General features: G+C 36.8%; 1 protein-coding gene across 1 annotated transcript in view; it reads left to right on the top strand.

Moving 5' to 3' along the window:
* Positions 1-8681: 8681 nt before the first annotated feature.
* Positions 8682-14372, top strand: part of TLE1 (transducin-like enhancer of split 1 (E(sp1) homolog, Drosophila)) — a gene marked incomplete at its 5' end in the record, with an annotated part of 52976 nt that continues 47285 nt past the window's right edge. The window contains 2 exons of the mRNA XM_010081340.1: positions 8682-8744; positions 9678-9752. Coding sequence (XP_010079642.1) covers positions 8682-8744; positions 9678-9752 — 138 coding nt within the window. The remainder of the gene's footprint in view (positions 8745-9677; positions 9753-14372) is intronic.

Below are 14372 nucleotides of genomic sequence, written 5' to 3' on the forward strand. Positions count from 1 at the left end.
TATATATATAAAATAATAAAATGGTGAAGAAACTTATTGACATGTTCCCAAAGTTTTGCTGAAAGATTTCCAAACCTCTTTTCCATGTAGTGAAAATCTTCATTGTTTTCACCTGCCTTCCAAATCCCCGTGTGGTGGATAGTTCTGGTAGCTGCTAACAAGAGTTGTCAGTCCTCTTAATTTATTCATTAGTGAGTCACCTGAAGGCACCTGAAGAATTGGTATGAACACCTTTTTGAGGCTTTAAATTGTTTCTCTGACTTGACAGATTTTTGAAACTAAAAACTGTGAAAATACTAAATATTGTAAAATAGTTAAATTACATTTAAGATACAAAAGTGCATGTGACTTACTTGGTGAATTTAATTTGGTAGTTATTTCTGAAGTCTTAGTGAATGTAGCATATTGAATTTTTCCCCATATTTCGGGGTGCTTTCTTAATGTGTCTTCCTTTTTGTTGTCTAAATGTGTCGTCTTTTTCGTCAGATATCATGCTTATTGTTCTAGTCAAGTCCAGATTCTGCTGCTATTGTTATCTTACTTGAATGTTGTTAGGGGCTGAATCCTGATTGGGAGTTTTGTTATTGGCTTGCATACTGTAAATATGTATGTGAATTGTTTAAGGAACTTTATGCTCTCAGTGTTGGAAGCTGTGTGCACTTCTCCAGCTATGCAAGAGCTCTGACTTTTTGCTGCCATCCCAATAAAGTGACTCAGTGTGGGAAGTGCAGCAAGGATGTATGCAGGAATTTGGATGTGGCTTGTGGGAGTGAGAGTGAAATAGGAAGTAGTTTTAAAATAATATCCTAAACTAAGTGAAAAGCCAACAGGGCTCTTTTCTGATAAGGGTGTAGCAGCTACAGATATACTGCTTTTTTATCCACTTCCCCCTCCCCCCCTTTTTGTATAGTGTAGTGTTGCTCAGTTGTCTGGAGTAAATTAAGTTCTTAATGTCCTTAAGGGTAATAATGCAGAACATGCTGGATAATTTTGGAGACCCTACTTCTTCTAGAGCACCGTAAGAGCACGTGAAAGTGCAGTCCTATAGGAAGAGGGGAGCTCATCCAATAGCTTGTTTCCCTCAAAAACCTCTGCTCCCAGCTTGGTTCTCCTGGTACTTTGGGCTGCTTTGCTACCTGATGGATGCCTCCTGTGAGCCTGTTTAACTTACTGATGTGGTGGTCTATTAAGTGGCCCCTTTCCCTCCTCCTATAATAATGTTTTCTGCTTGAGTAGTTGTGATCTTGGACAAGTCCAAATATTTCCACCATAGTTTGAAGAAAGTGTGCCTCCAGAAGCAAAGGTGGCAAGACCTCTTCTGGATTGGAATCAGCCTCTGACTTGCTTAGCATTTCATGGAATCTAAATAAAAGTGGTAACTGTGTGTGTTGGAAAACAGCTTGATAGTAAAATAAACCTGTGTATTCACTTCAGAGATTTAAATACTTCTGTGTGTATTGAAGATTAGCTTAGGCATGGAAACTAAGCTGTGGAACTAAAATTTGGATAAACACACCTTTTGTAGTTGCGAGTACTTGAGCAAGATAGGCTAAAGTTGGATTAAAGGAGAAATGTGATAACTGTCCTGTTTTGCCAAGTTTAAGAAGAGTCTTGACATAGTGAAAATGTGTTAAAGGAGCACTTTAACATCCTGACAACAGCTTCTTTGTTGCCAGTTGGCTTATGTTCAACAGGATTTACAGCTACAAATGGGATGGGCAGTTGTGCACAGTGGTTCAGTGAGAGCTACGCAGCAGCCTCTCTCTATTATTATAGAAAGCATTGAAATTAGACATCTGAAATATATCCAGTCACTTCACTTTACAGTTGAATGAAGTCCAAAGCTGTAGTAGATATTTGGCAAGTGTAGTGGTTGACTCGTGCATCTTATGTAGCTTATGTTTAAATTAACATGACCTTTCTGTAATTTAAACTGACATCTAAGAGGATTCAGATGTAGTTTAGGTACTGAAATTAAAAAAAAACAAAACAAAACGCTAATTTCACTTTGGAAAATATCTAGCATTCTGTGGCTGTATCGCTTTGAGTTTTAATTGAGTTAATATTCCTGTTATTCTTCCTCTCCCCACTCCCACTTGCAATATGGTGGTGTTCTGGTTTTTTTTGCAGCTGAAAATTTTTCATGCCAGTCTTCTGGGGTTTTAATGTCATCATCTTGTGGGTGGCTGACCTCACAAATAAAATGAGTTGTACAAATGTGGGGCAGAGGGAAAGCTGTATTTGTTAATGATATGTCATGTTAAACTGACAGTTACACCCACAATACAGATATTATTCCTGTCGCCAAAATGATAGCTACCCATTGCTGCTTGTCAGATTGAATTTCAAGTATCTGTTGAGAATAAACCTTCCCTCCCCCTCCTATTGGTGAGAATATTAGTAATGACAGTTTTTATAATGTAAAATAGAGTTTGAAGGCCAACTTCCACAGTTTGTCGCAGGGTGGTTAATATGATGGTAAAGGGGAGATGAATGTGGCTACTTGTGCGAGTCTATTACTCAGGAGGCCTGTAAATTTGATTGGCTGCTGCAGTTCTAGCAGAATCATTCGATTTGAGAGCAATAGAAAGATAAGATATCCAATTACCCAAATGATTTGCAGGGTTAGCCAATGTTGTCATGGAGACGCAAGTTGGAACAAATTAAATTTTAAGCAATAAAATAATCTTAAAGCACGTCTGGGAACAAGCAAATTTGGCAGTGGCACTTACCTGAATTGGATCTTAGCTTGACACACTGTTGTTTGACATTGATATACTATAGGGGCCTAAACTTTTAAATGGCATGTTGCCTTTATTTTTTTTCGTTTCCTTTTGCAGCCATTGCCAAAACAAATTGTAGTGTATTAGTTTTAAATAAAAGGGCATTAATAATATATGCATATCTCAGTGCTCAACGTGGATTCAGTAACTGATGAACAGCAAAGTTCATAGAATGCTAGTCTTAATAATTTGAGGCTTTTGAATATTTAAGTTTTGAGATTTAATTATACCTCCAACATCCTCTTACCACCTGAATTCTTAGCAACAAATTTTTGCAAATGTTTTGAGTTTTTCTGTAGTGAAGTTCTAACAAAGCATGCAGAGACCTAAGCACAGTGAAATATTTCTTTTTTGTAACTGCTCTGTGAATGAGTGCTTTTTGTTGTTTTCAAAGATAACAAACACAAAAGGAATAAAGGCTACATCATTTAAGTGTACTGCTTATTTCAGTGATTCTGATGGAAAAATGAAAATACTAAATGAATAGTGAACTTTATCTCAAGACTAAAATATAGGCATACAGTTTCTTACCCAAGGACTTTCGAAATGTAATACTTAACTGATTTCTGGCTTGCAACAGGGATTAAAAAAAATGGTCAAGCGTATCCCATAAAGAGGGGTTTTATCCACGTCTGTTAGACAGATGGAGATGAAAATTGGTCTCAGGTCAAGCCATTTGCAGCATTCTCATAGCCTTTGATTTTCTTCCCATCCCCACCACAGATGATCATTACATCAAATGATTCAGTAATGACCAAAAGTGCAACACTGACCTGCACTCCCTAGTGGATTACTGTGTTACATGCTGTAAATGGCAGGAAGTCCATTTTGTTCTTCCAGGAGGAGTTCAGTGTCGTAGTTGGCTTTCTATGTGTTGAAAGTGTAAGTGGAGACAGAGTATTTAAGAATTACCTCTTAATGCTTTTGTGAATGTGATTTGACAGTATATTCTTTTCTATGCATTCAAAGCTGATTCTCGATGATTCTTTTGCTTTAAAGGAATGGGTTAGGGCTGGGTTTTTTTGTTATCATCAAAACTTTGGGTTTTCTTGCTTTACTTCTACTCATGTTGTTCCTAAGCTGTATTCGTCCCAGTCTAATGACAAATGTGAGTCTCAAAATTGCGTTGAAATAACTGAAGTAAATAAAAATGTAATAAATGAGAACACATAAGCTCGTCCTTAAGAAGTGGTGGTAGAGTGCTCTCAAATACTGATCTAACTTTGTGGTATAGGAAGTTCAGTTTGCAAGAAAGAATAAAAAGCTTCTGACATACAGTGGATATTTTCAGCTGAACATTGTTTTGTAAATGTAGGTCTGGACACCTTTGAAGGGTCTCAACACTATTAAGAGAGCAGTTGTCACAATACAACTGATTGCTAAATGTAATGTGTTGTATGATTTAATTTTTGTTTCAGATCACTGTGGATGCTATAGCTAAAGTCCCTACTGGGTTATGTATGATAGAAGCTAGAGCAAAACCAAAACTGTTATTGTTGAAAACTCTGAAGTTGAAAGGTGATTAAGTAATTCTCCTCAGAGGAGGTTGTATTCTTCCCTCAGAAGTGAGAGTGGTGGCTCCTGTGGGCTAGGGCTTCCAGCATTAGTGATAAAATATACATGGGTGTTAGGTGTGGTAAGAAATAAAGCAAAAGTTTGTATAGTTTTATTATACTTCCTTGTTTTCATTCCAGTGCAAAAGACCTGTAGTTGTTTAAGAAATCATGTTGATTTAAGTACAGTATTTTACATGGTGCTTTGGAAAACATGGGCTGTCAAAATGCAAAATGATCTGGAATAGACTGCTGTAGCAGAAAACACTTCAATACTTTTTAACAATGCAGAAGGAAAAAAAATTACAATTGTATAGACATGCTCTTTCTTAACTGCTTAGTAAAATTACTTATTTAAGTGAGTATTATATTTAGTAACTAGTCTGTCTGCTCTGTTCTTTGTCCTTATGTTAAGAATTCACTTCAGCAAAAGACGAACAAGTACAAACACTTGAGTTTGGCAATGGTTAGGTCAAAATATTTAAGTCCTTAGTTAGATGGAACAGAGGCAAAAAGTCACGAGTGAAGAAAAAATAATCCATCGGCCCAACTTAATTTTACAAAACGCAGCTGAATTCCTTCATGTTAATTTTTAGTGATACTTCAGAAAGGAGGGTAGCACTTCAGTCAGGGGTCTGACAAGCTTGTCATCTGCAAATAAATCAAAAGACAATCATTACGACAGCAAGAACCAGTGAATGATGTAGTTTTGTCATTCTTTGATAGGCCCCACACTCAAGTCCTCTATTAAAAAATGAATGTATTCAAGAGGCTCTGCGTTAAGAACACAAACAATTAAGGGCACTTCAGATGCTTAGCTAAGAGCTGTTGTAGAGCTAGGAGGGCTTTTTCATGAGAGGTGCAGGCTTCTACAGGCTGCTTTACCAAGGAGCCAAAGAACACAGGCAATTAGTCATGTTTGCCAGTGCTCGAGCAGCTTTCTGCAAAACTTTCTTTGTTTAGTCGTTCTTCTGACTGCCTTACATTTCTCAAGATCAGCAATTAGATAATAGCTGTGTTATATTGGGACGCCTCTAGAAGTAACAGATAAGTACTTTTCTTTTAAGACTTTCAAATGCATGAGCTCCAAATCTGGAATATATGGTTTACTCAAATGCCACCAATTACTGATGTCTGGTCTTGATTAACAAAGCTCTTCTAGACTCCTTCAAAAAAGGTTTGTGCTTTCAAGAATGAAAATATATGTATACACACACATACGTACTCAAGGATATTTCATCTTGAAAGGTGAATGTATATTGCCTTTTGAACAGCCAGATTTATGTTTAAAGTAATGAAAATTCCTTTTTTTTTTTTTTTCAATTCTGAAAACAACCTATTTCAACTCCTAATAGGCAAGATTAGGTGAATTGTGCATTAAAACCTAACTTTTGCAGCTCACTAGAGAACACAAATATGTTTTTTAATATGTTCATGATTAAGCATAGTTTTTACTAAACATCTGGGGGCAACAAACAAGAGATGTATGAAATCTCGTAGTGGTTAAATAAATTAAGTACTTTATTTAATTGTCTGTGGGAAGTAGTACTAGTAGGCTAACTACCTTTTAAATATAAGCAGACTTTTGTTATGGAGTATAGAATAGTCTTTTCAGTTTCCTTTCAGTGTAAATGTCTGTTAACTGGCGTTTGTGACAGCAGCAAGAAATCTCAAAGTAAACTTATTTATGGCAGGTATATTTAAGTTTACCTAGTAGCATGGATGAATATTAAGGATGTTTATATATGATCGTCAATGATGCCCTGCTTTGGTAAAGACAAACCCAGAAGGATGAATTTTTTTTCAGTTCTGATATTAAGTCAGGTATGATAGTACTGAGACAATTTTAAAATAAGATTAGGAAAGGGGGAAAATTGATTATGCCCCCCCCCCCCCCTTTTTTTTTAGGAAAGAAATAAAAATTTTAGAAATATAATTGACCTGCGTTGGGATGGGTAATTATCACACGATGTTGCATTTTCTTGTCTTACTGTGTGCCATCCTGTATGCTATGTTATTACAGTGAAGCTCAGATATTTAGGAAATGTGTTAGAAAACAATGATGTGGACAACTTGCATGTTTTATAGACTCTACTGAAAACAGATTTTTTTTTTCTTTTGTACAGCTACAGTAAATACACTTATCTCAGTACTACAGAATAGGGAGACTTATGTAGGCCATACAGGCTAAAGAACTTTTCAGCAGAAACCAAATGAGTCTCTTACTACTTTTTTTCTTTCCCCTCTTGTAACTTGCTATGATTCATCCTGGCTTCTGTCCTGAAAACAAAGGTAATACCATTGGTCTAGGGCAATTAACTTCTTGGACCCTAAACAGCTTAGCTAGAAATCAGCCAACCAGATTACTATGTAACAGACTTCCTTTCCATCGCTGGTATACATTGTTTTCTGGAATGACATAACTAGGTATGTGGAAAAATGCCCTTTAGTACATAGATTCTCACTACTGTGTGGGGTTTTTTCCCCTTTCCTTCTTAACAGACACTGAAAGTACCAACAGGTTTGGTAATAGTTAAGCCTGATAACTGATAATAGTTAAACTGGAACTTCCTTGTATTACCTTTGATGGTATATATGTAGTACCAGTACTAAAGGCCACACACAGAATGGTGGATGTTTTATGGTTGTGGCTGAAACAAAACAGAAACTGTGGTTTCTGTGTGAAATGGTAGCTGTTTCTATTAAGAATGGAAATCAGTTTCCCTTGTTGCAGGGGGTGGAATGTTTGCTGTAAAGCAACTGTCACTTCATAGCCCTTATTTAAGGGAAACCTTTTTGCCCTAGGAAGAAATCATCCCACAACTTCTTCAGGGATTTTTGTCTCCGCAGAACTTTAGAGTGGATGTGTCAAATGCCAGACTTTGGACAGGTAGAGTACGTCAGCTAATGTCAGAGAGAGATGGTGTTTTACAAGTCTCAATGCTATCAAGTGTTTTCTCTGTGTCTGTCAGAGGCAGGGAAACATGTTTTAAAACTTGCCAGTTGTATTTAGATCCCAAATCCCCTGGCTGCTGAGACATAAAAGCAGAGGGTGGCTTTTGTATTGTACTTAGTACTTGACTGATCCGCAAGTATTAGAACATCTCGGTGACTTCCTAACAGTGTCAGGATGATGGGAAGGCTTGGAGGAAGGCTGGCAGATGAGTTAACAATATTTTCATCAGAATTCTTTGAAAGAGCTGTGTGTTTGCTCAGGTTTGTACATCATATCATGGAAGGCCTAATGATTCTCAGCAGGGATCTCTTGTGTCTTAAAACAAAAACCCAAGAAATATCTATATGGATTAATGATATGGATTAATGATATGACAAAGACTGACAAGAGCTGTTCAGACTCTTGTATGTAGGTTTTGTTCACATCGGGACACTAATTTTGGTTTTGTGCAATGGTGCTACAGTGACTGCAGGAAATGTTTTTAAGGAAAACTGTAGGAGTTGTGCAGGTACCTTGAGGGTTAATTATAATGGTGGTTCTGAATGGTGGGCAGATGTATAGGTGTGAAAAGCTGTAAACACAGGTAAGACTGGGTAATGAGAGGAAAAAAAAACTCTGTACCCCACCAGAAATCCTTTGTTCAAGTTGGCTTGCCCAAAGTGGGACATACATAAAGCTGTCGAAAAGCGGGACTCAAACACTTTGTCCTGCTGCCTTCTCCCCTGCTCTCGGTGAAGGATTGTTCTGTTCTCTGCTGGTTCCTAGCTTTGTTCTTCTTCTGTTACTCAGTTTCACTAATTTGCTGTTACTGACTATCACACTTTCTGATCTGATTCTTTTTCTTGTCTACATTATTTTAAATTTTCTCTCAGTATGGATATTTTAGAAGCCTGTACCTTTGTCTTCGTTCTGCCTTGCTTCTGTTTTGGTATTTCTTTTGTACTCCTGGTGGTGTGGTTCAGCAAAACTGATTTTACCTTCTAATAGGCAGATAAAATTGATCATGAAGGAAACACTTTTCTTCCTTGCCTGTCACCTTCATGTTATGCTGCCTGATAATTTGAGTAGTAATAAATCTGCCTTTTAAAAGGCGTTATCTTGGACTTAATGGTTTTCAGAAATGCTTTATTTGTTAATGAGCTGTGAACAAGGACCAGATTTGTGCCTAAATGTGCATATAGACACTTTAGACCTGGCAGATGTCCTAGAGTAGCTAACTAAATCTCTGTCTCATCTGGGTTTATATATTAACTATTTGTATTTGCAGTAGTATGGAAATGTGTATTTTTTTATTACTTTCTGCACTGTGGGAACATAGTCCTGTACACTGGTTAATATATGACAACAAAACTAAAACACCTTTTTAATCAAAATACTTTTCCTCTATAGACAGAAATCGCCAAGAGATTGAATACAATTTGTGCACAAGTCATCCCATTTTTGTCTCAGGAAGTAAGTAAAACTGTTCAACTGTTAAAGTGCAATTATGTTGCTTTTCTGTTTGTAAATTAGCTAGTTTTAAGATGTTAATTTTATCACAATACATAAGTGTAAGGAACATCTGTTATAGCTGAAGTGTGCAAACCCCCTGCTAATTCAGTCTAACAAATCTGAGTTCAAACTAGTGACAATGCCTCAGCCTTATTCATTGCCTGGGGAGGGTTAGAGTCTGTAAAATATTACCAGTGCAACAGAATGTTTTCCTTTATAATCATAATGATTGTTTATCTGATATTCAGTTGTCAAATGTGAATCTAGTGAAATAAGCATGCTTATCTTGTCTACATAATTCTTACCAAACTTTAGTGTAAAAGCTGAGTAGTGAGCTCAGATGCAAAGCACTGTTTAAGGTTACAGACCTGCATCTGGTCTGAATGATCGTGATTGCAGCATATTGTGGATGGCTGCTGTTGCATTTTGAATCCTATTGTTTTGTGTATGCCTTTTCTAACTCTACAGTTTACAAAGGGTATTTGCAATTCTTGTTGAGTTCTATGAAGCACTTCTTTTTCCCTGTTTGAAATTTCAGTAGGTTTCACTGTATGGGTACTGAGTATATAAATGTTAAAGTTGACACTAGTGTGAAGTTGACATTTATCATCCTGTCAACTCAATTAGAAACTGATTGTTCATTTGCCAGAAAATTAATATTGAAGTGGCATAGGAGAAGAGGTGAGCTGTGGCTGCCTTCAAGGCTCTTATTTGCTTTTGAACAGGTGAGAAATAGGACACTGTTACCTTTTACCCTCATAAGATGTCTTGCAATGGGTAGCCTGGGCTTCTGCAGACAATCTGGCTGTTCAGGTGTTTGATCCTGGTTTGACTTGGTGCAGTCAATACCTTAACACAAATTCCTCCCCATGCCCCTTTTTTATTTTTTAATAGCATCAGCAGCAAGTGGCCCAAGCTGTAGAACGTGCCAAACAAGTGACCATGGCTGAACTGAATGCCATCATCGGGGTACGTGGCCTTCCAGGTCTACCTCCTACAGTGTGTATAACTTGCTTTCATATCTTACTGCTTTGCTATTTTTAAAATAAACTTAATGTTTTGATAACTAACACTGTTTTGATGCCCAATGTTGCTGAAGTGTCGTTGCTGCCTTGCTTCATGCAGATTTTAGCACGGATAAAGTTAATGGTTTACTTTGTCAAACATCATTTTGTGCAGCAATGCTATGCATGGCAAAACTTTTTCTGCAAGAAATATAATGGTTAGGAGAGTTGCTTGTTTGTTTGTAGGTGTTGTATGTCAGTTGATCTAGTTACCTTTGCCTCATGCTTTTTGTGACACTTGAGTTCTTGGAACCTGTACAACTATTCATTCTTCTTTCCCTTTCTTGTGATTTTTTCATGAATTTTAAATTAGCAAGCTACTGAAAAGAAACTTCACTTGCTTTTGAAGTAGTATTAATTGTCTGACACAGTGTTCTAATAGCCTTTCACCAAGTTTGTGCTTCTAAATGTGCTGAAATAAGTTAATACTACTTGCTTGTGACTGGTTGTCAATCACAAGTAGTTTCTTTTGTATTAATGAACTTTCTGAACCATACGTTCCTTCCACTGCATGAGTTCATTTCCCCCACCACTAAGTCTAGAATATTTCTCATGTTTTCTGCCCTTCCAGACTAAATGATAGAAGTAGCCGAAACAAGAACCTGTCCTTTCTGATTTTATTCATATGTGAGCGCCTTGAGCAGATTCAAATTACTCATTTATCAATTTATGTTAATTGCTTGTGAGAAGATGCCCTACTGGTCTTTATAGTTCCCTCAGACACTTTGTAATGATAATTAGACATGCTGCTGTACGGATTAACAGTGCCATAGTCCAATGACGTATACAGACAATGGAACCAGTTAATCCATCTGTGCTTAAAATTACATCCCAACTGGAGATGCAAAAAAAAAAAAAAAGAGTGAGGGAGGATTAAAAGAATGAGCCTCAGCTTGAAAACTCTTCTTTCATCAGGTTCTCAATTGCAGATCTGCAGTCGGTTCGCCTTTGGTAAGCTATTGGCAGTCAATTAAGTGAAATAAACTGGGAGGGTGACCTTCATTTCCTTTTAATAGCTTTTCCTCCCTGAAATGGTGAGCTTCAGTGGATTTTCAGCTTAATTTTTTTTCAAGCTGCTTTATTACACTTGACAGATTAGCTTTACATAGACATACCCCCCTTCAAATCTACACTGTTTTTTTCCTCTTCGTATCAAATTTTGACTGTTACTTTCTTGATTTTGTAATCACACCTTAGAAATCCAGACAATTACATCTGTGTTTGTCACAATCTCCTCTATGCTTTACTTGTGTAATTAATTACTTTATGAATACCTGGTTTGATCTTTGAAACATAGCACGTGCACATTTGTGGTATTTGATTAGCAAAGAGAACTGTACTTGCTTTTTAAAAAATTAATTACTATTTTAGGATGAACATGGAATGGAAAACCCTTTTTCATGAACTAGTTTTAAATAATATTTTACGTAATAAATGGAAATATGTATTTAAAATATATTTTAAAACGTTCTTGCTGGACTTAGGATAGTGCTACTTAGCCAAACCAAATTTTGCTATCTCAAGCGTGTCATGTACTACTTTTTAAAGTGTGCGCAATATAGTCTTTTAAAAGCAATAAGATCTACAATTACCATATGTATTTAAGAACTTTTTTTGGAGGGAGAAAGCTCTTTGGAAGCAGGAATTGACCTCTTTTGTTTTTGAATTATCTAAGATTCACCAGAAGAGATACTTGTGTTTTCTAAAATAATTATGAATGATGCCATACAAATCCAAAACTGTGAATGAGGAAATGAACATGTTGGGTGCAAAATTTCTTTGACCACGTAGATGTATGCATATACATAATGCTAAAATCAGATATGTGTTGTAGTCATCTTTTACAGTTTTTACATGATCAGTAATTACCTCGTGCCGCACAGTAAGTTTCATGCTCTGACAGGAACTTGATTTTGTTTGAAAGGGATGGTGTGCATCCTGGAAAATCTGAATAGCATAAAATTGGGTTGACAATTCAGTGGACCTTTGGTCTCCCTCATTGAGCACGCAGTGTGTCAAGCCCTCTCCCCTGAGGGGAGGACACATCAGAAGCCTGTCTGTTCCTACAAGCAGCAGCTGCACTGAGAGTGAGCACAGCCTGGTTTGATAGCAGCTGTCAGTATTGTTCAGGGACCCGACTTTGTGTAAAGAACAGTGGAAAGGCCATGCTGTTAAAGTGCAGTGTCTTTCAAGATAAGAAAAGAAATAATAATTTAATGGTTTAGACATTTATTATGAGCATGAAAGATCATGGAACTTCTTTTCAGAATGCAAACAGGCTGGAGCAATCTGTAACAGTAGAAGATGCAATCAAGTAGCCTCTGGCATTCTTCCACCGAGGATACTTATGTACAAGGAGGAAATTGTAATTTTCCTAGCTGATGTTCACTTGCGTAGTTTCTCTTGATTAAATAAAATCTGCATTTTTGTTGGGGCTTGACTTTTTTCCCCTCCTTCCTTTCTTTCTTTACGGACCATTGTTTCCTGGCACTAGGTGATTCAAGAGTTTCTTAATTGCTTTGCCAGAATTAGAGTGATTCCTGTTGCTGCTGGGCCATATGTGAGTTTGGGAGGGGAGCAAAGCCTTTAATTAGTGGGAACAACTTTTTGAGATACACGACGATTTTGAACTATCTCTATTTTATACCTGTTTTATTTCCAGTTGAAAAAGTGGAAGCCTATTAGAGGACAGACTGTGACTGTGAGGATAGGGACTTGTAGTCTTATGGGACTGAAATTTTTTTCAGAGAATTTGCCTACAGAGTCAAAAGCCAGGCTTTGGAATTGGCATGTATTAAGCATGTATGAAAGCAAATGAATGAATGGACATGTTTAAAAAAACCCAAACCAACCCTGTAATATAGTTGGACTCAGTGAGCTTGTAAGCAGTGCTAGTCCTCTGTGTTGATTAAAAATTCTTACTTCAGGGAAGAACTGTAGGTGAGATTTGGTTATTAACAGTCATACTTTTGGCCTTGTACTTCTTCGGCATCTTCTTTAAGACTTTGACTTCTAGCCATGGGGTAACAGTGTGGCTAAACCAACTCCTTGCCTTTTTTTTTAAATGGCACCATTTAATATTTGTTATATTAAAGTTGAATGAAGTAACAATTTTGCTAGATAAAAAAATGAAACAAACCTTTGACTTATAAGTGCACCTGTTAACTCCTTGGCACTGCTGCAGGTGCAGGCAGTGTCCACATTTGGGCTTAAGGGAGAATCCAGATTAAGGTATGAAGGAATTAGGTAGATTATTGTGGTTTAACTTGAAGAGGTTTGTGGTTGTGTGGTTTGTTTTTTTGTTTTGGTTTTTTTGGTTTTTTTTGAGCAAGATATGATCTGGCTGGAAAATCAAAGGTACTCAAAGTTCATGCTAGAAAGTATAAGGGACAATTAAATTGGTCTATCTAGGTGTAAACAGTGCAAAATTTTGTATATTTACTTAACAAATTAATAAACTAGGTAGTTTTATGAGTAATATATGCAACTATCTGAATGGGAAGTAAAAGCAGCAAACTGGAATCTTTTTTAGCATTGTATTTTAGATGTATGATTTCAGTGTACCACTGAGTAGCCAGGTATGTCCTACTTTGCCTTTTGAGGTGGATTGCGAATGGTGCTGTTAAATACCTGTCTTTTGGATTGACAGTACTCTTGAGGCAGATTGAGTTGTAGGCCTCCGAGAGGCCTCTTCACTGTTGCATGAGGTGATTGGCTAAAGGATTAGCAAAATGTGGGATTATTTTTTCTCTTGACTGTGGTTGCCAGCTATATCTGGGATTGTAGTGTGTGAAGTTTAAGAGGATGAGGTTAACCTCTTGAGGGCTTATTCTTATGAGTGTGTAGATAATCCTTAGAAAGCCTATAAATAACTAGGCTGTATGTTTCATTATAAAATAGAAATACAGACTAGTGCAGAGATGAATGCAGAATTTAGTGCAAGGGAAGAGCTAAGCAGCTGTAGCATTACTTTAGATCCTCTTCAGCCATGATCTGCATTATCTACTGAGGGTGGGGAAATTGCCTAGTCCTTTTAAATTAAAGAAAATGAGATCTAGTGAGCACAAGACACGGTGTCCTCACTTTTAATATAAACTAGCTAACCCCAAGTCTAAATTACTAAACTTTGGCAATATGAACACTGTTGTGTGGCAACATCCTCGGTTATTCTTCATGTTTTTTTTTTTAAATATGTAGAAACCTTGATTACATGCTAGGATCATGTCATGGCAGGTGCTTTTAGAATACAAAGGCTCCAGAGTTGGAACCTAAATTTGAAATAGGTAGCAAAGAAAGAAGGTATTTGTCGGCATGACAACTGGTATTTTCAAAATACTAGTCCCCACACAGATTTTTATTGTTAGTGCCACTAAGTTTTGAGGAAAAATAAGAAAGTGTTATTGATGTGTATTGGTAGTTTGTCCTACTCAAAACAGAAAACATGGGAGAAGGTCTGTAAAATGTGAATTTATATATTAATTAATAATTAATGTAGTGTTAACCAAATGGGGTTTCCACTTGAGAG

The sequence above is a fragment of the Pterocles gutturalis genome, unplaced genomic scaffold (genome assembly GCF_000699245.1).
Source record: "Pterocles gutturalis isolate BGI_N339 unplaced genomic scaffold, ASM69924v1 scaffold18531, whole genome shotgun sequence".
NCBI lineage: Eukaryota > Metazoa > Chordata > Aves > Pterocliformes > Pteroclidae > Pterocles > Pterocles gutturalis.